This window comes from Amphiura filiformis, chromosome 15 (assembly GCF_039555335.1).
Source record: "Amphiura filiformis chromosome 15, Afil_fr2py, whole genome shotgun sequence".
In the NCBI taxonomy this organism is placed as follows: domain Eukaryota; kingdom Metazoa; phylum Echinodermata; class Ophiuroidea; order Amphilepidida; family Amphiuridae; genus Amphiura; species Amphiura filiformis.
In genome coordinates this window covers 14,018,726-14,044,820 of record NC_092642.1, presented here as the reverse complement: position 1 = coordinate 14,044,820, position 26,095 = coordinate 14,018,726, and the positions used below count along the sequence as shown (strand labels likewise).

Here is a 26,095-nt window from a genome sequence, read left to right as displayed (position 1 = left end):
AAACAATTTAGGCACAAAAACAGGCAAAGTTCGATGGCCAAAAATGCCCAATTCCAGAACCCATATAAGTGTCAGGAAAACAGTACAAATGTACACTGCATGGAAGTGATGAAAATCACTGTGCACGTAGCAGACAAACACAGCCAAACAGGTAAAAAAAGTAGCAAACAAGACTCAGAGCAATAAAAGCAAGTTCACAAGTTCAATTTGAACTTGCCTTCAGTTTTTGACTTGAATTTGTTTTTAAACTACAGCATGTGGTTTTCGTTGTTTGCTTTTATATTTTGTTGTCAGTCCCTGAAGAAAAGCAGTTTATCTGCGCCAAACGTCGGCTGTTTTAATTTTTTTTTTTTGTCTGTTTGGCTTCGTTTGTCTGCTACGTGCACAGTGATCTATACACGCAACGCGCAAGTCAGCATTGCAAAAACAAAACCATTCTCCATAATATAGCCCACTATATTGAAGTTTATTCTTCATGAACATCCACAATTGTGGTATCTACTGAAGATAGGATTGAAAAATAACCCCATTTTTTCATGTATATTTCCCACTAGTGCTATTGCTGTCTACTGTACGGAAGTTATCATTGATAAATAAAGACGACGACATGATAATAGTCCACTATATAGTTTGCTATCTAGGCCTATACCGAAAATTGCATTAAAAATAAAGTCATTCTCCGTATACATCCACTATTTTGATATCTACTGTATCGGAAGTTAGCATTGATAAACAATGATAGCATTAGAAAGCAAAGCCATTCTTTATCCCATATTGCTATCTACTAAAAATTGCATTGGAAAACATTCTCCACTGTACATCCACTAGGCCTATATTGCTATCTACTGAAAATATCATTGAAAAACAAAAATTTTATCATGTATACATCCACTAATGCTATTATTTACGTGTACGGAAGTTAGCATTGATAAACACATGTATCCCACTTTATAACTTGCTACTGAAAATATCATTGAAAAACAAAGCCATTCTCGGTGTACACTGTACATCCACTACGGTATTTTGCTATCTACTGAAGATATAGCATTTTTCATGTGTTTATCCACTAGTGCTATGTCTACTGAAGATAACAAAGAAAAACAATGCCATTCTCCATGTAACCCTCTATATTGCCATCTACTGAAGTTAGCATTGAAAAACAGCTCTCTGTACATACAATTAAAAACGAGTCCATTCTCCATGTAACCGCTAGTTGCAGAGGTTAGCATTGAAAAACAACGTCAAACAACCGAGTACATTGCTATCTACTGAAGAAAGCATTAAAATAAACATGCTCCATCACTATGATATGCATCCATTAGTTTGCTATCTAGTGAATATAGCACTGAAAAATGAGCTTAGCCATTCACGTACGCTCACTATATTGCTATCCACTGAATGAAGATAAAGAAAATAAAGCCATTCTCCATAGCACACTATTTACTATCTATACGGGAGATAGCATTGAAAATCATTATCTGTGTATACATCCACTAAATGACTGTTATCTTCTGAAGACATCGTTAAAAACAAAGCCATTTTCCTCGTACATCCAATACCGTAAAACCTCGCCTATAAGCATATATAGAGTGCTTCTGATGAAAGCTAAATTAATCCATGCGCCATTATGGAGTTTGAGCAAATAAATTACAGATCCAAGCATACAAACAAGTATTATTGTAAGACCAATCTATGGTTTTGGATATATTCACGCTTGTTTCATATTAATTGAGCTTTCATCAAAAACGCTATATATGCTTGTAAACGAGGTTTTACGGTATATTGATATCCTGAAGAAAACATTAGAAAACAACATCCGTGGCCGTATACAACCCACTGTTAGTCTTTATACTATATATTGCTATCTACTGAAGATAACATTGAAAACTGGCATGTAAAGGCCTACATGCGCGATCAACATCCGTGGCCGTATATACAACTTTTAGTACTTTATACTAGATTGCTATCTACTGAAGATAGCATTGAAAACTGACATGTAAAGGCCTTTGCGCGATCAAAGGCTGTGCATATATCTATACGCGCGAAGTAACTGCGACTGACGTCACTCTCTCGAGGAAGCCGTATAGTGATATCTACTGAAGATAGCATGAAAAAAAACCCGTTCCATGTGTATAGGCCAGACAACTACTTACTATGAAAATATATTTATTGCATTTTACTGAATATAACATTATGAACAGGGATACTTTCATGAATATAAGAACTAATTAACTTTAAGTTAGTTCTTGTATTTTATAAAGCTAAAGCACTCTTTTATTAGCTATATATGTATATAGCAGATAAACCCTTCTTTAAAAAAATTGAAATGCAGTTTAGTTCCAAAGTTTAGGCTTATACTAAATGTAATATCAGATATAGCTACCATCTTGAAATAAGTCAATTCATCTTTTAAGATGAAAATGACAAATTTCCATGAGTTGAAACATGAAGCTTTCAGTATTTAAAAATGATGTTTGAAATGTTTTTAAGCGTGCAAACACACGACTCTGTCGGTTCATTCGTCTATACCTTACAAAAAACAATAAAATATTATTAAACAATTAAAGAGTAAGGCTCCGGTCACATTTTTTTGTTTCTGTGCATTGACCTATCCCTAATTATTCTCATCCGCCTTAACAATATTGCAAAGTGTCGTTGTACTGCTGACATGCTGTCGAGTCAACGCGCTGCAATCGCTAACCAGTTCTGAATGGCCCTGCCGCCAGTGAATAATATTGCAAGCTCTAGCTCTTACAGATTTTAGCTGGAAGGGAAAACCGAATTACTTATTCACCAATCGACTGAATCAAACCAGTGTTGCCAGCATGACGATTTATCGGCGTAAGTGGGCTACTTGAGGATTGATTGCTGCGGCTAGTCAACCTCGTTATGTAACCAAATTCATTTCATTTCATTTTATTCGCCAGTAGTAAACATATAAAAATACATTATACACATTCAAGAGCACTACATCAAAAATACATTCAAATATTTTAAAAAACATTAATGAATACATATGGGAACTGTCTGATTTAAGTCACTGTCTGATTTAAGTCAAGATGCGATCTCCAGAAATCAATTGTGCAATTGTTTGTCATCGTCGGTAGGAAAAAAAAAAAGAGAGCAATTTTATCATCTTAATGACGATAATCAAACAGCAGAACAGGGCTTGTGGTGGAGGGTTTCCGTTGATTTTACCTCATTCTCCTTAATCTTTCGGATGTAAAAAGCTGCTTTGACATAGAATTACACATCTTAAGAGTAAAATTATACTTCAGTGTCATAAGTCATCTTTGAGGCAGATTTTACGCGCCTTAAGTACTGAGAAGTTGGCATTGGCAACACTGAATCATCCCTACACTGCGCATGCAGCAATATATTGACCTTAAATATATTAAACAGCATCACATCTCGTATAGCTACCCTCCGAATCGCAGTGGTTGTGTGTGTGAGAGACAGAGAGGAGGAAAACAAGTAAAGAGTGAAAAAAAAAACTATAGCAATGGCGGACGAAGAAGATCCAAATCAACATCTGCCTTCTGCTAGCGAGAGAAGAGCAGATTTATTAAACAAGATGGATGAAATTTCTCAGAAAGCCATGGAATTGCTACAGGACGACAGCGACGATTGGGAGACATATAGTGATAAACCGTGCGAAGAAATGGTAAGAAACGGCACAATATTTCTGTACCATCTGCAGTCGGGACATCATTTTTAATCTTAAAAAACATTATTATTATTATTATTATTTACATTTTTCAGGGGGTATCAAATATGTTAACGCGACATCAGGATGCACAAATATAATTAAATTAATTAAATTCTTAAGAAATAAGCCTTTGAAGAAAACCTATTCTGTAAAGGTGATGTTTTAAAACTCATGCGCCTGTGTAAGTGTGCAAAATAAATTAGAGTATCTTCAGTCAATACCTGCTCAATTAACGTAACACATTACAAAGACGGTATAAATGAAACAACCAGTATGTTTTAAACAATTTAACATGCTTATGTTGGAAAATTAAACACCTGATGATGCATTCAAAAAATGGCTTTACAGGTGTACATTTAACCTGTTAAAATATTAGCTATTTCAAGTATTATGAAGGTCACGCTTGTCGTTGCTCATCATGAAGTGTGATTTGCAATAATAAACATTTGTGATGCAGCACATCAACTTTGCAGGTGAAGTCAATTTTGAGATCAGTATTACTGCTTTGAAAGCATCTGAAAGCTTGAAAATTACATCTTATTTATTAGAATCATTCAAGTCGTTCATATTTTAGAAGTGAAAAAACATAGCAAATTCTTATTATTTTATTTTTTCTGTACATTTTAATATATATCTTGAAAAGCACTGCCGCAAGTCCTCAGCGTTTGGTGTGCTGCATCACATTTGTAATAGTTATACTTCTATATACCAGTCTATTTGACATTTTAGTCGTTTGTTACTCAATAGGATTGCAACAGTGCAATAAAAATATTTGTCGACGCCAGGGGGGCATGGACATCCCCAGTTGCGCTTTGCTCTTAACAAAAATAGGATTGAAATTTCACTATTGGGTAGTCACATTCGGTAATTCCAGTTGAAATTCATACACCCCTTATAGAAGACATGGCCTTAATCTCCGGGTGTGTAGATTTCAAATGGAATTACCCATTTAGGTAACTTCATGAAATTCACACTCCCTGTGTGTGCATATATGTAATAATAAGCCTTTGTTTAATAATAAGTCTTTATTTTCCACATCATTTACATTAACCATGTTAACATCAAAATTAAAAAAGAATCTGTTAAAGCAAGAATAATCAAATATCATGTGGAAGATTAAGGTCATGTTTTCCATAATGGTATTGCAAATGGAATAGCCGACGGAAATTTACAAGTCACTAAATGAAAATCTATAATTAAAATACACACACCCCCTACACACACCCCTACAGTCGATCCCTTTCATAATATCTACTTCACTCTCTAACCAATGCTCAATTTTATTCTGCTTTCACATGGAATTATACACAATATGAAGACCTGAGCGCAAGAAGACCGTAAGTCCACTACATGTCCCCTCAACAGGGGCGTAGCCAGCTTTCTTGGTCAGGGGGGGCAAAATTAAATTTTGGGGGCACAGACGAAAAAAATTGCAGTTGCATCATACAATACATAGAGACTGTATGTCTTCGAGCTTCCCGAAAAGGGCCTTATTGGGATGTGCGCGCGTAGCGCGAAAAAAATGGTATTTTACACTATTTTCGCCCATTATCCGGCTTTAAAAGGGCTTTATTGTTACAATGTGCGCGCGTAGCGCGGAAAAATTTTGTATTTTACACTATTTTGGCCCTGAATTTTGCTAGAAAAGGGGCTCCTTGCCCTTTTTCTTTTCCTTTGCCCTCCTGATTTTTCTCTTTCATTTTTTGTCAGAGGGTGCACCTTTTCTTTCATTTTTTTGTCAGGGGGGCACTCTGCCCCCCCCCGCTGGCTACGCTACTGCCCCTCAACATGTATACACTAAAGTTACATATAGTTTCTTAGGGTTTATAATGTTTAATACATGTTCCAGGGTGAAAACATCATGAAAGGTTGTGAAAGATTTGTTTTGGCCCCTGTATAAAACATTACCAAACTATACGAAATTATATAGGCAACTTTAGTGTATACATACATGTTGAGGGCCAAGTGGACTTACGGTCTTATTGCGCTCAGGTCTTCATATGCAGAGAAATAATATTATAATATAGGGCTACTGCAATGTTAAGGCTCATTGGAAGGGGGCACGTTTGTTCCTGGTCTGAAAGAAGGGAGTAGCCACTACTGTAATGTGATTCCCTGATGTCAACAGATGCTGCACTGGAGAGGGAGGGTACCTGGGAACAAAGCGCTCAACCACCTGCTTTATGGTACATTTTGACATTACTTTTGCAGAGGAATCGTCCAAAACCTGACTAAAATGTTAATCTCATTCCCGGATCTCATTATGGCATTGAGTTTGAGATTGTTCAGCACAAGATCATAGTTGATTCCGGAAGCATCTCAAGTCCCACTACCTCCAGTTGATACCTTAAAACAGTGCTACAGATTTGCAACAGCACTAAAAGGCAGCTATAACATACGAAATTGCACTCACAAGACGAAATCATTCTATTCAACATATCACACATGATTTTACTCAACACATGAATTATATACGGTATGATATATAGTTGACCAAACAGAGTGAAATAATTACCCATCGTTTTGGGCCAATCCAGTTAAAATACATACACCCTGTTTGGAAAACATGACCTTAATCATCCACACAGGGAGTGTGGATTTCAGATGAATCCGTGTTTTATGCTGCTCTACTAAAATTAATACTATCCTTGATATCATGGTTAATGACACACTGTGTGATACCATGTCAAGTATGCCACTCTATGCTTAATTTTCAAAACGCGCATCTGACAACAGACTCAATTCTAACGTTACATTTTGCTGTAAGATTTTCATAATAATGATTTGTCATCATCGTCAACATCTATTCATCTAGATTCATAATCATATGCATGCATGACTGCTGTATGCATGGTGTAAATTATGGCATTGCCTCTTCGTTTGAAAGTCAGTGGCAGTGTAATATTTGTAAGCTCTTGCATTATACATTTTGTACATTACAGGTGAATTGACATTTTACTGCCCATTATAATACTGGGGAAGTTCACGCTTCAATTATTTATTGCCCTATTCATAAATGTGCCTCGTTTCCACAAAATAAGCAACATGTCAGCTTGGTCTTTAATAACTCTCTCCACGCGGGTGTCGACTGCAGACGACAAGTTTCAAATTTTATTTGAATTTTTCAAAAATTTCAGAATTGTAAATTTTCATGACCATATTTAAAATCAGCATGAAAATGCATTAAAATGAGTACAAACAAGCCTAGTATTGGTTCAGTGGTTCTTAAGATAGCTCTTGATATTTTGAGAAAGAAATGTTTTGGAAAAATATATAGCTTTTACAATTTGCAAAGGTAGAATGGACGTGTAATGGCTGAACTTACACTCTGTCGCCGATCGAGGAGCGACTAATTTGAACCAATTCATTTTCAAATGCAGCAAAGCCTTATACCTCATTGTCAATACTAGATGCAAATCGCATCACAAATGTTGTCGATATAAATGACCAGAGAGACGCTATGCTTAAATGCCAATGCCATGATATGCATGTATTCCTAAACGGTATTACTACTGCTTAAACAACAAACAAATGCTTCTTTTGAAAATACTATTACGTGCATCGCTTGCATCATTGTTTTTAAAAGGAAGAGTGATAAACGCAAAGCCTTTGAGCCTTAAGTGACGAAGTTAATGTTTTACCTTTATCCTTTTTATTACTTATGTTCTTACGAAATGCTTCCTTAGATAACAGTACTTCTCTTCTTATGCAATTCTATCTCCAGCAGATAGTAGCAGTGCATTTGTTCATAAGATAATACTATCTTCAGTAGATAGCAGTGTATCTGTTCATATGATAATACTATATTCAGTAGATAGCAGTGCATCTGTTCTTATATAATGCTATCTTCAGTAGATAGCAGTGCACCTGTTCTTATATAATGCTATCTTCAGTATAGATAGCAGTGCATCTATTCTTATGTAATGCTATCTTCAGTAAATAGCAGTGCATCTGTTCTTATAAAATGCTATCTTCAGTAGATAGTGCATCTGTTCTTATATAATACTATCTTCAGTAGATAGCAGTGCATTTATAGATAGCAGTGCATCTGTTCTTATATAATACTATCTTCAGTAGATAGCAGTGCATTTGTTCATATGATAATACTATCTTCAGTAGATAGCGGTGCATTTGTTCATATGATAATGTTATCATCAGTAGATAGCAGTGCATTTGTTCATATGATAATACTATCTTCAGTAGATAGCAGTGCATCTGTTCATATGATAATAGGCCTACTATCTTCAGTAGATAGCAGTGCATTTGTTCATATGATAATACTATCTTCAGTAGATAGCAGTGCATTTGTTCATATGATAATGCTATCATCAGTAGATAGCAGTGCATTTGTTCATATGATAATAGGCCTACTATCTTCAGTAGATAGCAGTGCATTTGTTCATATGATAATACTATCTTCAGTAGATAGCAGTGCATTTGTTCATATGATAATACTATCTTCAGTAGATAGCAGTGCATTTGTTCATATGATAATGCTATCATCAGTAGATAGCAGTGCATTTGTTCATATGATAATGCTATCATCAGTAGATAGCAGTGCATTTGTTCATATGATAATACTATCTTCAGTAGATAGCAGTACATTTGTTCATATGATAATACTATCTTCAGTAGATAGCAGTACATTTGTTCATATGATAATACTATCTTCAGTAGATAGCGGTGCATCTGTTCATATGATAATGCTATCTTCAGTAGATAGCAGTACATCGGTTCTTATGATAATGCTATCTTCAGTAGATAGCAGTGCATCGGTTCTTATGTAATGCTATCTTCAGTAGATAGCAGTGCATCTGTTCTTATGTAATGCTATCTTCAGTAGATAGCAGTGCATTGGTTCTTATGTAATGCTATCTTCAGTAGATAGCAGTGCATCTGTTCATGATAATGCTATCTTCAGTAGATAGCAGTGCATATGTTCTTATGTAATGCTATCTTCAGTAGATAGCAACGGTATTTCCCTGATTTAAAGGTATATCTTCAATATAGCATAATGCTATGTACTCATTATAATGCTATCTTTAGTATTTGTTTGTATGTAATACTATCTTCAGTAGATGGCAGTATTTCTATATCAAATAAAACGTTATCTTAAGTAGATGACAGAAGTATGTTTTTACCCTTTTTTATAAGTCTTGGTTTACTGCGACGTAACATGCAACATCATCACGGCGCCTTCTTTCAGCTTTACAGGCGACGAAAAAAGAAAACCCTGTTCTACGGGCCCGACCGACCCAGATTTTGAACACAAAAAAAAAAAAAATCCTGTACAAATGAATGCCGTCCCAAATTTCGGAAAAGTCATGAACAATTTTTGTTTATTTTCTCAAATTGCAAATTATTCACAGATTTTGGTGATTTTTGGGTCATTTAAAAAAAAAGAAAAAAAAAAAGCCGACCGACCGACCCCACTTGAAAGGTCCGTCCGCCCGTAGAACAGGGTTTCTTTTTTTTTCGTCGCCTTAGTTTAAATTTACAACCCGCCCAGCACATGGCCACCCGATGGGTACATCTATTTGTATGAAATGTTGTCTTTAGTAGATGACAGCTCTATCTACTATCTTCAGTATATATTATCAGTACACCTATGTGCGTAATGCTATTTTAATTCATATGATAATACTATATATCTTACTCTCGTTAATTGCTATCTTCAGTAGATAGCAATACATTTATAATGCTCGTATGTGATGCCAACACAACAAGTGGGCAAAGTCAGCAGCTGCTGCTGATCTTGCAGAATGATGAAATCCGTCAATGTTTATATTTCAGCATGTATGATGTCTTATAGTTTTACAACGTTAGGAATTCATCCCGACACCTATGGGCCTCTTTAGCTCTCTGGCCGTACTGTAAACTGCACGCTTGTTATAATTATTTTACAGTCTATACCTCGTAGCATTTTTCCATTTTGCTTACTGTTTAATTATATTATCAGAGACGTGTCCCAATAGCTGGTTGACATTTGCCCTTGATTATTGTTAATTTAGTACATACATTATTGCCAACGTTTCCTCTAAATTCTCTCTCAAGATTTATGTGCGTGTCTTTTATATAGCCCATGCGCATGAAACGCTATTAAATTTTGTGGGTGTATACGTGCCTTCAACTGTTGACCCTAACGTACGACCACTAGCTTTGTTTGTCTGTTTGGTTTTTGTTTTTTTTTTTTTTTTTTTTGGTGTGGGGTTTATCAAAGTCTACATAGACATTTTTTTTTCAAATCTTCATGTTTACCTCGCATTCTTCTTATGGACATTGTTAAAGTGTGAAATTATATAAAATTAAAAAAATGGACACACATCTATATCTCCTTCCAATTATGCAATGAAGATTATTTGAGATTTGCAAGAGAAATCCTAAAATTATCCCAACATTTGTGGTTTTATTATCAAGTGCTTATGGTCAATCCAGTCCTATGAAACAGCTGTCAAATTAATTTGATATTTATTACAAACTATTCTCCCTTGACTGACTTCGAATCCAATTAGCAGTCGTATTTTATGTAATGAATTTGTACCGTAAAAATGTACTCGTATATACCTATTATGTCATGTGCATATCGGCGTGTGTGATGTTTCAGGTTGATAATAGACCATTTTACGAATGAGATTGATATTAAAAATATCTCAAAGTTGAAATATTTCATTAATATTTAACATCCATAAAAAAATCATCTACCCGAGTACAAACATTAATTATATTCGTTCAGTAATTCTTAAAATCGCGCAGAATAAACAAGTAACAAGCAGTAACAAAATTGTAGCCAGTAATACATTTAATTGGTTTATTACTATCTTCAGTAGATAGCAGTAATAATACGTATAGGTCTTGCATACGTTATTTGTATGATTACTTATAATCACTGATAATTAAAATTGACAAAGCTATTGCATGTATTTAGTGTCCTGTCCCAGAGGTGTTGACGACCTTTTTATTTTATTCATGTCCTTTCTAGATAACATTAGTTTTGTTAATCATGCACGAGGTATTAAATAATTTATGATTATTAGATAACGTTATAACGTGTTATTCATACAAGAGTGTTAACTAATTATGATTATGTACATGCATTGTTACTATAAAGCAATACCGTTATGTGAAAAACAACACGCAATTATAAGTAACAGATGAAGAAATTGTAGATGGAGCAGGGAGATTATTATAATATCTTTTTGTTTATTTGATTTTTATCAACGTGCATTTTTTGTTTATTCGTTTGTTAGTTTGTTTGTTTGTTTGTTTGTTTGTTTGATTGGTTGATTGTTTCATCAGGTGTGTGATGGGATTACTCCCCATTCCAGAATAATACAGAACTAATTTTTTGGATTAAAAAAATATTATCCTGTTTTGCCAAATGTTGGTCCTAATTGGCAATGAAACTAAAATTTTAATGTTTGGTCAATTTTTGGAAATAAGGGCCAAAACATGCATTTTAGGGCGTTTTTCGACCTTTTTCGTATTGTGTGACAATCAAGCCCAAAGACTTGAACAAAGACTAATTTCAAGTTATGCATTCTAATTTTTGGAAAACACATTTTCCAATATTTTTCATAACCAATTAGCAAAAATAACATATAATATCAAAATTATAAGCTAACTCTTACCCTATACTCAAGATTTTGAATGCTTAGACTTGTGCCAAGTCTTACAATTTTGTGACTACAATTGTAAGAAAACATGCAAAATTGCATGTTTTTGGGACAATTTTCCCTCAAATTGCAAAAATATTAAAATTTGACTTTTTATTACCAGTTAGGACTAACTAAAGGATTAGGATTTAGCTATATGTTTCATTTGGCAAAACAGGATACTATCTTTTTAATAAAAAAAAATAGTTCTGTATATTTCTGGAATGGGGAGTAGAGGTGGGCGGGGTGTTGGTGTGTGTTTAATTGATGTAGGGACAGTAGGGTACGACTGTTACTCTGTTTGATTGCTTGCTTGATTGATTTGTTGCTTACTTTCTTGTTTGCTGGTTGTTCACTTGCTTATTTGGTTGTTGGTTGGTTGGTAACATTCGATAACAATCAAAATGGTTGCTTTGATATCTAAAAAGTATCGCAACCTCATGAATTATTGAAAATGGAAGTGAGCGCTAGCGTTATATCATCTTAACACTTAACTATAACAGTATAAGCTGTTATCATAAGCAGAATTTGCATATACCTTCTTTTACAGATGGCAAATTCATATGCATTATCAACACTTTTTATGTCGTTGTATTCAATCTTCTGTCTTGGACAATTGCATATCAGTTCAGCGCTCGTTAACAAATCTTTTTATCTTTAGAGTTGTTGCAATTTTGGGAAATTGTATACATCGAACACATCACGTACACTTTTAAAAAGCGCTGTAGAAGTTTTAGAATCTTAAACCTGTTTTATTATTTACACCAGTTAAACAGGGTTGTTTGAACTTGTTTAAAAACAAAGAGAATACTTTTGTATATATCTGACAACAGCTTATTTTGATTTGACATCAATTATAACTCATCGCGGTTAAATAAGCACAAGAACTATTTTGGGCCATAGTCCGTATTGTTTTTTTTACTGAAAATCAAGAAATTAAGATTGTGTCGTCTTTCGACGAATGAGAGAATACAAAACGTGTTTTACATTCGATATCCGGCAATCGTAGATATCTTGTAATTTCCTGTTGCGTCAATAAGTTAAAAGACACATGTTTTATTCACGTAGCGGTATCGGTAGGATATGTGATGATGTCTTGTTGGTTATTATTCTGACAAAACGAGTCTTGAGAAAGGGTTTCATTCATGAGCCTGACAAATCGGACCGTTTTTCGCAGAGTGTTGGCGACGAGCGAGCGATTGATGAAAAAAAGGCAATTTGAAACTCGTACTAGTTAGTCCCGATCACAGAATTCCACCTGTCCCCAATTATTCGAAAATGTAAGTTTTACATAATTGTAAGTTTATCCTCAGTAGGCCTATGCAGTAAGCTTTAATTACAATACTCAATTTCATAGACGAAGGTAGTCAAATTTTGGAGAAAAAGTTAAATTTTCACAAGCCTTAATATCATAAAAATGACATGCAGTGTTATAAGGTATAACCTATTGCTGATCGAGATCGATGGGCAAACGTGATACATACTGGGAATGAAAAGGGCTCAAAGTCAAAAGCTATAGAATTCGTCACCCGAGATCGCGAATTTGAGCCCATTTCCTTCCCAGCATGCATCACTTTTGCCGATCGATCGCTATACCTTAAATATGTAATACATATTGTCTAGAAGTTGCATCCAAAAATTGACATCGGGACAAAGTTAAATTCACAATTTATAACCTTGGATCACTGTGCAGTGTGCATGTGGAGAATTTTTTGAGCAGGAATATCTAGCACCTTAAAACATGCACGTTCAAGCTCATTCATGGCATTGGCCGATAAAATCGCAAACGATTCAACTATAAATTGACAAAAAGCACCGATACCATGATCATGAACACACAATCCAGCCCGGGAATCCAGCATTTATTCAGAGTTGATCTTGCGATTTCCTGTTCAGTTGGACCAAACATGTGTTATTCATGAGCGTACTGATTCGTCAAGATGATTTTATACACTTATACTTCTATTCATCGTTATGTATTCTTCTCCCGTGCATTATTTTCGCGAACTACTTTGCGTGCAGGTTTATATAAACCTGCACGCTAAACAATACATTATCTAAAACCCGCACGCTAAACAATAGATTTTAGATAATACGTGCACGCTCAAATACTAGAAATACTACTTTCACATTACTATATAACTTATATAAAATATGTTCGATATATATATACCACCAAAAAAGTACGAATATACATTCTGTGGTGTTAAAATAGTTATAGGGTATGGTATTTTTTCATGCGCACTTTGTAAATCATAGGTTACAAACTGTTCTATATATTTTGCAACTATCATTGCCATAATAAATTATGATTAATGAACTCAAATAAATCAAACATCAAATGAGAATAATCGAGCTTCTATTAATTAAAAAGGGCTAAAAACAGGTGGACCATAATTATACAAGATGACACCATTATAAAATATTCAGCATTTTACAAATGAATTAGGCCTACATGTAGGCCTATATCTAAGATAACATAAACACGCCCGGGAAACACACACAAGCGTATACTATCATGATCATGCTTTATAATACTGAACAAATTGAAAAATTCCACTGTCGTGTGTTTTAACTATATTAGTAGATTTTAAAGTTCAAATTGTAGAACTATAAAGTCCAGTTGATATTGATATATAATATGAGAAAGGTTTTAACACAAGTCAACACATACATAAATGACAGCCAGTGAAAAAATTTCACTGACCATCCAGGATTTGAACCTGGGACCTTCGGATCACCGGACCGATGCTCTACCAACTGAGCTAATGAGTCAGATGGAGAAGAGCAGTGATGTAATTATCTATAGGCCTTCAGTTCAATACCCGCCCTCTATCATCTTCTCATCCAAGAAGCTTTAAGAAAGAGGTTTTGGAAATCATTCCGAAATCATATTTGATATATAAGCAGAGAGTAGTTATTCTTGAGAGGGCACTCACCTCATTTGCATGGCAAAATTACCCGTCTCCTCTGCAGCCAATTTGGTTTCGCTCCATCGAAATCAAGCTGGTCACGGAGGAGACTACTTTCCTTTGTGTTTGTTCATTTGTGTATGGAGAGCCCTTCTTGGAGTCCGTTTGGACTCAGGCTACGCTCTCAGCTAGAGTCCGACGCTGCATTGTACTAGAAACACCTTCTCTGTGAACTCGCTAGAGCAAGGAAAATAAAAACTGGTTTCATTACTATCTGTTTTTGAGCTTTTTTGCAGGTCTGCGACCATGGTGTTACCACAACTGTCTTTGCGTCATTAACATGTGCTGGAGTCTAGCACAGGTCAACCAAAGTCCCGGATTTTAATAAGACAATAATGATTGACACACACACCAGGAAGTTTCTCATCCAAAAGAATGAGAAAATTTAAATTCTCACCATTTTGGCCGTTTCTCATCAAAATGTCCGTTTTCTCATCCAAAACTTCCTTTAGCAGTTTAGTGTATTAAGTTAGCTTAGGCCTATTGATCCTAAATTTGCTGGTAGGGTAAAACTCGTTTTGGGGGTGTTTAAAAAGTTGGCCACACATGCGTATAGGCCTACATTATCATACTTGAGTGCCCTCCCCGGTGAAATTTGAGACTCATTTGGTCACCGTCCTAAGCGTCCTTGCCCACACGAGTCGCCCAGGAGTAGGCCCTACCCGGCATTATTAATTATTAGTGGTTAGCCTCCCTAAATACAGTCGCGTATCGTGTTGTCAATTATCGTTACTTGTGTCCATGGATATGACCCCATGTATAAGTAGGCCCCTAGTCTTCATAGAATTCACACAGTCTATGCCATGTCATTTACGGATACAAAGAGGATAATAATGTTGAGGGCGCCCACAAAATCTTACACCGTCTTACACAATGTTCCAAGGCAAAGTTCAGTTTAATATTTACTCATCGTAAAAATACAGACGTTTTATTATGTGATGATGTTGTCTGGATGGGTGGACAGTTGTCACACTGTGGAAAAACAACAACCGGGAATCCGCATTCATTTACAAATAGCATTAAATTAGTATCACATAGTGGCCTCCGTGCAGTGGAAAACCTTAATTCTTTCATCAAAAAGAAATGAAAATGACAAAAAAAAACCGGATCCACCTGTACGACTATAAAATGGGCACAGAAATTTGTCTCAAATATGAATGAATTTTAAGAAACATACGGGATATGATGAACCAATGACCTGACGCCATGATAGTAGGATCTATTAGTCGTTTTATATACAATGTATATACCGTGTTGTCATAATACCAATATTGGACATAATATATAACGAGTAATATTTAGTATTGTCAATATGCAGTTCATATGCACAAACGAACACTGATCTTTATGATATTCAGGTTGTTGTACATCTCATATAACATGTCATATAGGAGGTCATATGTGTTGACCTTCTCCTATTGTATTTGTTCATCTGTGTATGGAGAGGATTAGCCCCATTAAAACTCCATCAGTATTTGGGCGTAGTTCAGTGAACTCACCAGATTGCTATTCCAAGTACTTTGATAAATACAGATAATATGTATTAATGGGTCGATGCGATTGCATTGAAAAACTAATAAATTATTCATAACAGTTACGTAATCAATCGATAGTGCGGACACTTTTCATTTACAAACCACCAAAATTCGTAATCTTTTAGCGTTGGAAAAGAAACCACGTGAATAGAGTGTCATCCCCTGATATAAGTTTATTCTCTCATCTCCATTCACCGTAGTACTACATGTATGTAGTGGGACGTCAAAATCGATTGTTTCCAGGTCAACTGCTTCAGTGCTCTCTGTGTTCGGAACCACGATATTAAGGGTAGACGAGGTATTGTTGGTCGAAGCAACCTAAAAATCGATTTTCATTAGGAGCTCCCAATATATTATTGAAGATTAACGCCTTGATGTTTTGCAAAAGTTCATTCTACAAATCATATACTTTGCAAACTTGCTTAATTTATTGTTGTTAATGAGTTATGTACGTTTTACAAAAGTGTCGTTGTTTCAGCCCTCTCTACAACGTAACTCAAGAACCGCAGCACCTATAAAAGTGTATCTGTGATATTTTAATTCTTCTACACGCTCGCTATGAATTGAGCAATGCAGTTTTTGCCAAAGCTCACTACCATTCGTAAGATGCTGTGAACTACCAAATCACAACAGTTTAAAGTAATTAACAACCTTAAATGATCACAACATAAAGTCAATTGGTTACAAACCATGTGTGAATAAGTTACTAAAGTATGACGTATGGCGCAATCGATACCATTGATAGCTAACTTATACAGTGATTGATTTTCTTGACCAGTTACTAGTAAATGCTACCTGGTCAATGACCTGACGGTGTTTTTAAAATTTAAGATATTTTACCTAATATTCAAACTAATATAATGAATGCAGCAATTAATATTGCCTATTGTTTTAATACACTCAAAGTATATGACGGATAATGTACTCGTGCAAATGCATTCGTTAAGATAATCGCACTTGCCATGGAGTTATTGCATTCAGCTCTCGAGCCTATCGGCTCTCGAGCTAAATGCAATAACGATTATCTTGACTAATGCATTGCACTCAGTTCATTATCCTTATCATAATTATACTGACTTTTATATTTATTTGTTTCCCCCACCATCTCTCAATTGATCACTCTTTATGTAAAAGTCCTTTTGGCCTTATTTGGCCTCTCCTTCTTATATTTTCCCCACTTCCATGGAAACTGTCAATTGGCAGCAGGCCCTTTTTTCATCCTAAGTACCTCCTCATAACATATACAGGCCAATAATATACTGCGCCAATAAAGTATCCTTACACTTGGAAACAATAATCACAATTTCAAAACTGAAACAATATTGGGGTAAATTTGTTTTTTAATAGATGCACTATCTAATCCTGCTCATTATGACACCACATTGAATCCAATGTGACATCAAGAAGTTAAATTACAAGCAATTGAATAGACGAATGTCCCGTTTTAAAAGTGACAAACTGGCCTATACAAGGCGCAAAAAAGATTCCCAACAAGCGAAACAAATAGACAACACAGTTTCTTCAATGAAGCGTTTAATATTTAGAGGCTTTAAATTAAAGCATTTTTTATTTCAGTTTTTACTTCTCTGTAATTTTCATAACTTTCATTTAATTTGTCAGTTCTTTTGTTTCAGTTTTCTTTTGTTCCTTTTGTTTTAAATCAAAGCAAACCATGCCCCCGATGTCTAGTCTGTGGAGTTTTGAATAGGCTAGTTTGTCACTTTTAAAACCGGCGCTTCGTCTAATCAAATGCTTGTAACTTTGCTTCTTGAAGTCACATTGGATTCAATGTGGTGTCATAATGTGCAGCATTATAGAGTGCATCTATTAAAAAAACAAATTTACCCCAATATTTTTCTGTTTGGAAATTGTGATTATTTATCCAAGTGTAAGGATACTTTATTGGCGCAGTATAGTTTGCTATCACGCACTCTTTGTATTTATTGTTCACTTATATTAAACTCATAATGCGTGTACCAGTTTATATGTATTTTGTTATGTTTCACTTGTTTATTCTTCATTTACATTGTACTGATATATTGATTTAAAATTTTGCATTAATTCTAGTTTATTATTCAACTATGCAATCTTACAAAGTGTATCGTGTTTTAAGTTATTATACTGTATTATTTATCATTAATTTTCTATTATTATTATTGTTGCTATGTAAGATGGAAAAGCATATGTGAATAAACTACTTTGAATTGAATTATTATTATTACACACTGCAAAAACAAGTGTTTATATTTAAACACCATATTGTGTTTATCAGAGTAACACTTAATAAACACATAATTCATGTTAATGGTCTAACACTAATGTTAATTTTTCTAACACTAATGTTCATAAATTAACACTTGGTGTTATATGACAAACATTAGTGTTTGTAATATAACACCAAGTGTTAATTTATGAACATTAGTGTTAGACCATTAACTTGAATTATGTGTTTATTAAGTGTTGCTCTGATAAACACAATATGGTGTTTAAATATAAACACTTGTTTTTGCAGTGCATGTATTATTATTATTATTATTATTATTATTATTGTTATTGTTATTGTTATTGTTATTGTTATTATTATTATTAGTGTTATTATTATTATTATTATTATTATTATTAACATTATTATTATCTTATTGTTATTCGTTAGGGCATCAAGATCACACACAAACCTTCAGAAGAATTCGGAGGAAAAGTGTAAGTTGTATATTATTTAATAAATTAAGACATTGGTGATTGTTCCCATAGTCTGTGGGACATGTGGGACAAACGTTGTAGAACTTACATTCGTTTCAACCACCTTTTCACCATCACGTATTTCCCAAAGTAGGGCTTTGATCGATGTCATCAATTCCCATTGATTTAAAGACCCATTCAGTGATTCCAGCGTAAGTGTAAAAAAATTGTTTATAAATTGTTTAAAAGTGAAGGATAAGTCATTGAAATTGTCATTTGGTATTTTTGAAATGACAAAGTTGGCAAAAAACGAAGAAAACAGCAGTATTGAGGAAGTTGAAGCCCCATTCAAATACATGTAGCTAATTTAGATACTGTCAGTATCTAAATTACAGATTCATGTAAAATGTCTTATTTTGTCTTAAATACACAGCTTTCGGCTGAACCACTAGTAGGCTATGTTAGCATATATCTATGACAATGACAAAGGTACCAAAATCTGAATTTTGATGATTTTTACGATCGTCCGGATGAGCAAATCACTGAATGGGCCTTTAAGTTTACTTGAGCAACAAACTAATCAAAGACGTCACCCAACAACGATCTTTTTTTGCAGTGGTCTATTCTATATTAAATTTTGTACAGTTGGTTATAAAATAAAATAGAAAAAGTCTTTGCCAAAATTCAGTTGGATCTTGTCATTGTTTATTTCCAGCTAAAAGTCAGCCTTGTGCTATTTTTTGGGCAAACCAGGATAACATTTTTAATCTTAAAGAGGAAGCCCCGCCTTCTGGGGTGAACCAAACCTGCCTGGTTATCAAATTAATCAGTGACAATGTTATCTCTAAATTTGACAGATGCTATTGATGTTTTTATGTTATTGCATCAATTAACACCTGTCAAATTCAGAGATAACCTTGTCACTGATTAAATTGATAACCAGGCAGGTTTGGCTCAACAGAAGAACTGCGCTGGTGGGGCTTGCTCTTTAAATAATTGTATTTCTCTGGAATTGGGAGTAGGGAAAACTATACGTTGGACTCATTATAAATGCAGAAAGATTCCTGACTGCAATAGTTCCTTACATTTGTATTGTGTCATTTTCTAACTTGTGAACAGATATCGAATGGACTTTACAGTAGATAGGCCCATCGAAGACATTATTCCCTTGACCGTTCTCATACCACCTTTCCATCAGCTACGTCACATGTGGAACCCTGGGTTTGAAGAATCAGACGAAATCGTGCAATTAGACCACGTAAGTATCTATTTTTTTCCACACACATAAGTATATCCTAGGGTACCGCATAGCTGTATGCGGTGGGTACACACACCCCGGGGATTTCTGAACAACTTTTATTGGTCATTCGGGGGAAATCGCTAAAACCGCACCTTACACACCTAAATCAGACTCCATTCGGGGGAACTAAACAACCTGCCCCCCCCCCCTTGCAATGTGCTGCACACGCCACTGCCCACACGTGCACCCCACCCCGGTGTAGTCGGTTTCTAGTTACGCCCCTGAATACCGGCCGCATCACACACATAGTAGATCCCTGGATTTGAACAAGGCGGTCAGAACTCACTGAAAAGAATCGCAGGAATAACCTCTTACACGCAGATTATCACATCACTATACAAACGATGATGGGCGCCTCTTTGTGAGTAGAGGCATAGACTGTAAAAAGATGGCAGAGGTTATAGCCTGAAAATTACATGATTTGATTTTTCCCCAATTTTTTTCAGGACACCTTCGTCTTGCATGTTTCATTCCAACCTCTCCTCGGTGGTATAGTCTCTTCCCGTGACTTCTGTCTCCTAGAACGTGTCAAATGTATTGCATCTGAAGGGTCTGTTTTTACGTGTTGTGGAAGCGCTCAGCATCCAGCCTGTGAAGCGTCGACTGCTAAAGTGAGAGGCGAATACTTCCCTTCTATGTGGTTCCTCAAGCCAGTTGATGGGTAAGTCAGCTTGGAGTATTCCACAAAATACAGACCGAAAAGAATTAAGGTTAAGGTACCTGCATGTAGTAGCTCATTGGTTGAGAATTAAAGAAATTTAAAGTGACCTAAAACAATGTAAAACATTGTAAAACCCAAGGAAGGGACAGAATGAAAAATTGCATGTTAATGTTCTAATCAATGGAAAGCACGCGACGCTAGTACTCAAGTTCGAGACGGAGTGCGAGAACACTTTGTGTCCAAAGCAAGAAACAGAGCATCCAATGACGTCGTATTGCTTACCGACACTCTCTATTGTGAAAAATCTAAAACATTATGCTCGGACCTCGGAATATCCTTCGGGGCTGCGCCCTTCGGTTCAAAGCAAAATGTTGAGATTTTTTACAATACCATTAAAACAACTGATGCGCAGTACTAATCATGCAGGGTACATTGTCAACATCCTTCTGTCATAAGGCTGAGAGAAAATAAATTTGTTTCATGCAGGTGGCTGTTTACTGGCTGGAAACCCTTAATGTGAAATGCCGATATTTATTTTATTGTTTTATTTTAGAGTCAGCAACATGGGCCCTATATCTCAAAATATATGTAGCAGTATTGAAATGTCATCAAAATTAAAGACTGTTTATTTACATCCCCTCACCACTCCCATCCCATGATTTCTGCCCAGCAACTTGCTTGTGTAATATGACATTTCCTTTTTCTTGTTTTACCCTCATTAGCATTATGTTCCCCTTGAAGTTTGACCTGTAACCCCATCCCTGACCATCTGGTTTGACCATGTGCTAGTCAGACCAGCACTGACATTCACCGAGTCAAGACCATGCTGGCCTCACCTCAGCTCATTTGCTTGCTCAAGTATCCATCTGATTGGTATAAAGCAATTTTATAAATGTTTGTTTCAACTTGTATGTCCGAAAATAAAACCTGCTTTGTCAACCTACTCTACTAACTCTACAAAAATGTCATATTGTGAATTTCCTCGTCATCGTTTTGCAGTTTAGAAATATCCCCATGGCCACTAGTCATAGTCCAGCAGCCCGGAAACATTTATTTCTGTCACATTGGCGCCCAACGTGGGGCTTGGATTTTCTATGTGACTTCGTGGCTAGGGTATACCCACGAAATGGACTGATTTCTCGATAATTTGCAATCTCACCATGGCTCCAAAATCTGTGCAGAGAATATTAAAACGTTTTCGACAATTGGAAACTAAACTGATTGATATGCAGCGCCAAATATCAAAATGTACATGCAGAAATCAGCGACTAATAACTCCTGTGTTCCAATATCTGTGTCCAAAGCCAAGTTACCAAAGCCAGCTCCAATAGCTACTGCCGTAAATGGAACAGTTAAGTGGTACAGCGTTAAAAAGGGATTTCGATATGTTACCACGGATTCCAAGGAAGATGTTGTCATCTATGTATCTAGAATAGCAAAGCCCAATTATGCACACAGACGGACAAGTCTAAGGCAGGGAGATCTTGAAAAGTTTGGATGAAATTGATGCAAGCGTCTGGCACTATAGTAGCATTTAAAAGATGGTTTGACGAAAGAATCAGAAGAATCAGATTCGCCTGCTCAACAATATATCAGTGTGGCATTTTATGCCACCTGATAAACTACACTCAGCAATCCCGCAAGCAATCGACGAGCGAGCAGTCTAAGTCATGCCATTGCCGACCATGCGGTGCAAGAAAACCATGTCATCAACTGGGACAATGCTAAAATCCTTGGTAAGGAGTGTGGTGTGATGCAAATACAAGAAGAATTCGAGGATCCATTTTGATCAGAAGGCGAGCACCCAATGTCATGAACAGAGACGAGGTGGCAGTCATGTGTATGATCCTCTCTTGGCTGATAATACACCCCCTTCAGTCGGGATACGTCCAACCGAAAGTAGGATCAACAATCGTCATTCTGATGATGCCTCAAGTTTTTGGCTTTGTTCAAATGAAATCATTTATAAAGAAGGCACATTGTCTCCTTATTGATTTGAAGTTTGTTTTGTGTGTGTGTGGGGGGGGGGGGGTGGGGGGTTTTTAAATACATATTTATGCTGATGCTAAATCTAACCATTGATTTTTGACTTTTCCTATTCGATACTCTTTACAGAACCCCTGAGAAGACGTCCGTAGTTCGAATCTCACAATGGGATCCAAAGATTCCCGTCATGCCGTGGTTTGTTCAAAATAATCATTGTCTCAAGTGGTATGCGAGTCGTACAATTGATTTCAAGAAGTGCGCAGAAAGTATCCCGCCAGAAGACATCAAGAAACTTACCAAAGATGTTACATTTTATGAGGCTGTTATAAAAGATTTAGAAACACCTATGTAATGGAAAAATCGACCAGAGGCGTTGTCATATGTCCCCCACTGACCCACATTGCCAGAATGGTCAACTGCAGATCCGTCGGATAACGCTTTTTCAATGGGAAATGAACTTTGCTGCTTGGAAGATGTCACGATGGGGTTAGCATTTATTCCGTATTGAAAAGCCTGTTCCGACGGATCTGCACTCGACCGGCCACTTGCCCCCCCTCCCACCCCACCCTGGTGCCACCACTGAGTTCAGTTACATCCCATACGGTATGTTCCACTTTCCAGTTGTACTCTAAATCGTTCCCACTTTTGCTCTTCATCCGCTTTGCTCTGAAACGTTTCTATTACTTGTTGTGTTATCATGTTATATAAAATATTTTGTTACCCCTTATTCATTCATCCAATTCTTTTACTTTCATTCGTGTTCCACCTTTCTCCTATTGTTTAAATTTGGTTTTCATGTCCATCTTTAGCTTTTCTTTTGATTTTGGGCTTCCTCCCTTTTTCTCCCAATATTCATGCGATTTATACCCGACCCCTGGCTACGCCACTGAGCGAAAATACCAGCTTCAAAATTCAAACCGTTTAGCGTGTGTACATGTCAACAAATAGTAGTTTATAATATGTATAATGTAGAAATATATCCATTTTCAATTTATCTTATGCAATTCAGATTATATACATGATAAATACACCGTATATTCTGCGATCGGTATAACAGATAAAAATTCCCCATAAATTATTAATATTGCTATTACAAACACCCCAGCTATATAGTCATATACAAATAAGTAAAACTTGTGCAGAATTATTCATTAATGCGTTGACTTATGACCTGAAAAATTGTAACCCCCAGTATAGTGTTAAGTATTTTGCATATGCATACGAAAACCCTTTAATATAAGCCATTTGGTGTCTTTCATTTTATGCATTTTGTTGATGACATTCTGCTTATTAAGATTGGTCATTGTAAATAAGCGAATTCGTTACAAACTGATTTATACCGCAATAATTATGGGGACACTGACCGCTGCAGCAACTTTAGAATTGGTTTTTTTGACAAGTTTTACTGTACATGAAGAACACTCCCAACTAAATGATATGTGTACTTTAGAGGGCATGTGTGCTTGTTTAGTTTTTGTATTTCCCGGGTTTTATTTCTATATACTGCTTGTTATGCGTTTGCGTTGCAGCCCTTTGCAATTGAGGGCAAGAATGAAATGTTAATCTTTTCGACAGCAGTTAAGGGCAAATCAGGTGGAAGGAATGAATATTCAATCTCTTATACAGTATTCAGTCGTTCAAAGATTGAATAACCAATCTTTTGATCCAACTTGTCCCTAAAGTCACGAAAGTACAAGAAAAAAGATTACAACTTTTAATTTAAGGGTGTGGTCTGTCTCTGACGTTGGTGTCCAGAACATATACCGGTAATGCAGTTATCGCGGATCTGATTTCTACCGGGCCGGGGATCCACTGATAATATAGGATCTTCCTATGCCACCTATTAGTGCTTTTTGCGGCTCAGAAAGTTGATAACTTGGAATAAAATAAGATACACGAAACCAATCATCATGCAGTGTTGCTGAAAGTGCAACTAACCTTGCAGGCCGAATTAAGGTATATTAGCGCAATTCGTAAAACATTGTATTTGAAAGTAGTGTAAAATAGTTCCAGAGGCGCCGATTGCGCGTAATTTGTTTTGGTGTTGTTATTGTTGTTTAACACTTTATTTGTTGATCAATACACTTTTGTCCAGTATATGATAAATTATTTTTCACAACAGTTGCACGTTATGCTTATAAGAAAGTTCAATTTTGAACTCGATTTCATTCAAGCAGCGAGTCCTAGCCCCGGGGTCCTAGTATAAACACAAATTGTTTTACAGGAAACGTTTAAATGTCGGGTTGGAGCCTGATGCAAAACAATTTTATCGCATAGAAAAGCATATGAACTCAATTTTCCCGGGAAAATGTGTGGTCATTTTTTCAGGGCCCCCCTTAGGAGGGTCAAAACTTTTAAACCCCCGCCCCATTTTGCATCAGCCCACCAACAAGTGTTTGTGAACGGTCCCTAAAACACTTTGACCAAAACCAAAACGCGCTCGTAACGTAACACGCGTAACGTTTGAAAAACATTTTGCGTTTGCTGGGGTCTTTCTAATATTTACCCGTTTGCAGCAATACTTTAGTAGGCAAAATTATCGATGAATTGGTTGATAATTGTTTTAATGCAACATTATAAACTAACTCGATACGGTATACCGTAAAGATTCGCTTAATGGCGCACATGGTCAGCCTTAGGATAAATTTCACGTACACAGCGAGAGCTCCCACCTCTGACAATCCCAACAAAATTAAGGATCCATGGCCCTTTTGCAGGTAGGATTTTACGGGACGCCAATTTTAGTTTGTGCATAATTCCATGCAGTTATGTGGAGGATGCCCGGGAGCCCATATGCGCCATTATTAGGTGAATCTTTACGATAGTTCAAGAAAGTCCCATTAATTTTTTTTAAAGATTATTTATAGATGTTGTAAAAACTCATGTTATCAAGTGACACAGTTGTCGTATACTGACCACCATCAGTGGACAAAATATGACACAGTAATCGTTTGATGAAGGGTGTTCCTCAAATCGGACCATCCCTCTAATGACATTGTGGAATGTGGTGATCGTTGGCACTCTGTTGATTCTATCATTTTTTATGAACATGAAAAGTTAACTTGTATCTGTATTTTGAATCAATGCATATTCACGTGACCTTGATTTGTAGTACATTATAGTATAGAGTTGTATAATAAGAAATAAAAATGTATAGATATAGATATATATAGATATATATATATAAACAAAATAAAAAGTGGATATCCTTTTCATGTGAGATCGAGAAAGATACCCAAAATGTATAAAGTGCAGTATAGAAACAAGTTCCAATTTCAGAGGTTGTTATTTAGGATTATATCACTCATACTTAAATTCTAGACAGTTCATTGGTTGATTACCATTTATCATTTTTACCATCAGCCTCTCCGTGTGATAGTTTTTACCATCATAGTGCTGCGCCGTAGTGCGCTTGCGCCAAGCCGTGAGCTGACGCTTAGACTCGCCGATTTAGTTATGGGGTGGACCCCAAAATGTGTAGTATAGCACGGCAAAACATGGTGTTATGTTGATGAAAAAATGTATTTCCTACCTTAAATAGTGTTTTAGTAATAGAATTTATGTATGAGTGATATAAAACAAATATTAACTGTCTATAATT

At 35.9% G+C, this 26,095-nt stretch overlaps 1 protein-coding gene across 1 annotated transcript; it reads left to right on the top strand.

The window, feature by feature from the left end:
• The first annotated feature begins 3,402 nt into the window (after nt 1-3,402).
• Nucleotides 3,403-25,632, top strand: LOC140171277 (stAR-related lipid transfer protein 5-like). Its single transcript, XM_072194507.1, has 5 exons — nt 3,403-3,664; nt 18,522-18,568; nt 19,667-19,805; nt 20,294-20,508; nt 22,624-25,632. The coding sequence occupies exons 1-5, from the start codon at nt 3,503-3,505 to the stop codon at nt 22,844-22,846; spliced, it is 786 nt and encodes a 261-aa protein (XP_072050608.1). The 5' UTR covers nt 3,403-3,502; the 3' UTR covers nt 22,847-25,632.
• The last annotated feature ends 463 nt before the right edge of the window (nt 25,633-26,095 follow it).

Coding starts and splice junctions, on each gene's coding strand:
- LOC140171277 (XM_072194507.1), top strand. CDS start 3,503: ATGGCGGACGAAGAAGATCCAAATCAACATCTGCCTTCTGCTAGCGAG. Junction 3,665..18,521: donor ATAAACCGTGCGAAGAAATG/GTAAGAAACGGC, acceptor GTTATTCGTTAG/GGCATCAAGATCACACACAA. Junction 20,509..22,623: donor TTCCTCAAGCCAGTTGATGG/GTAAGTCAGCTT, acceptor TACTCTTTACAG/AACCCCTGAGAAGACGTCCG.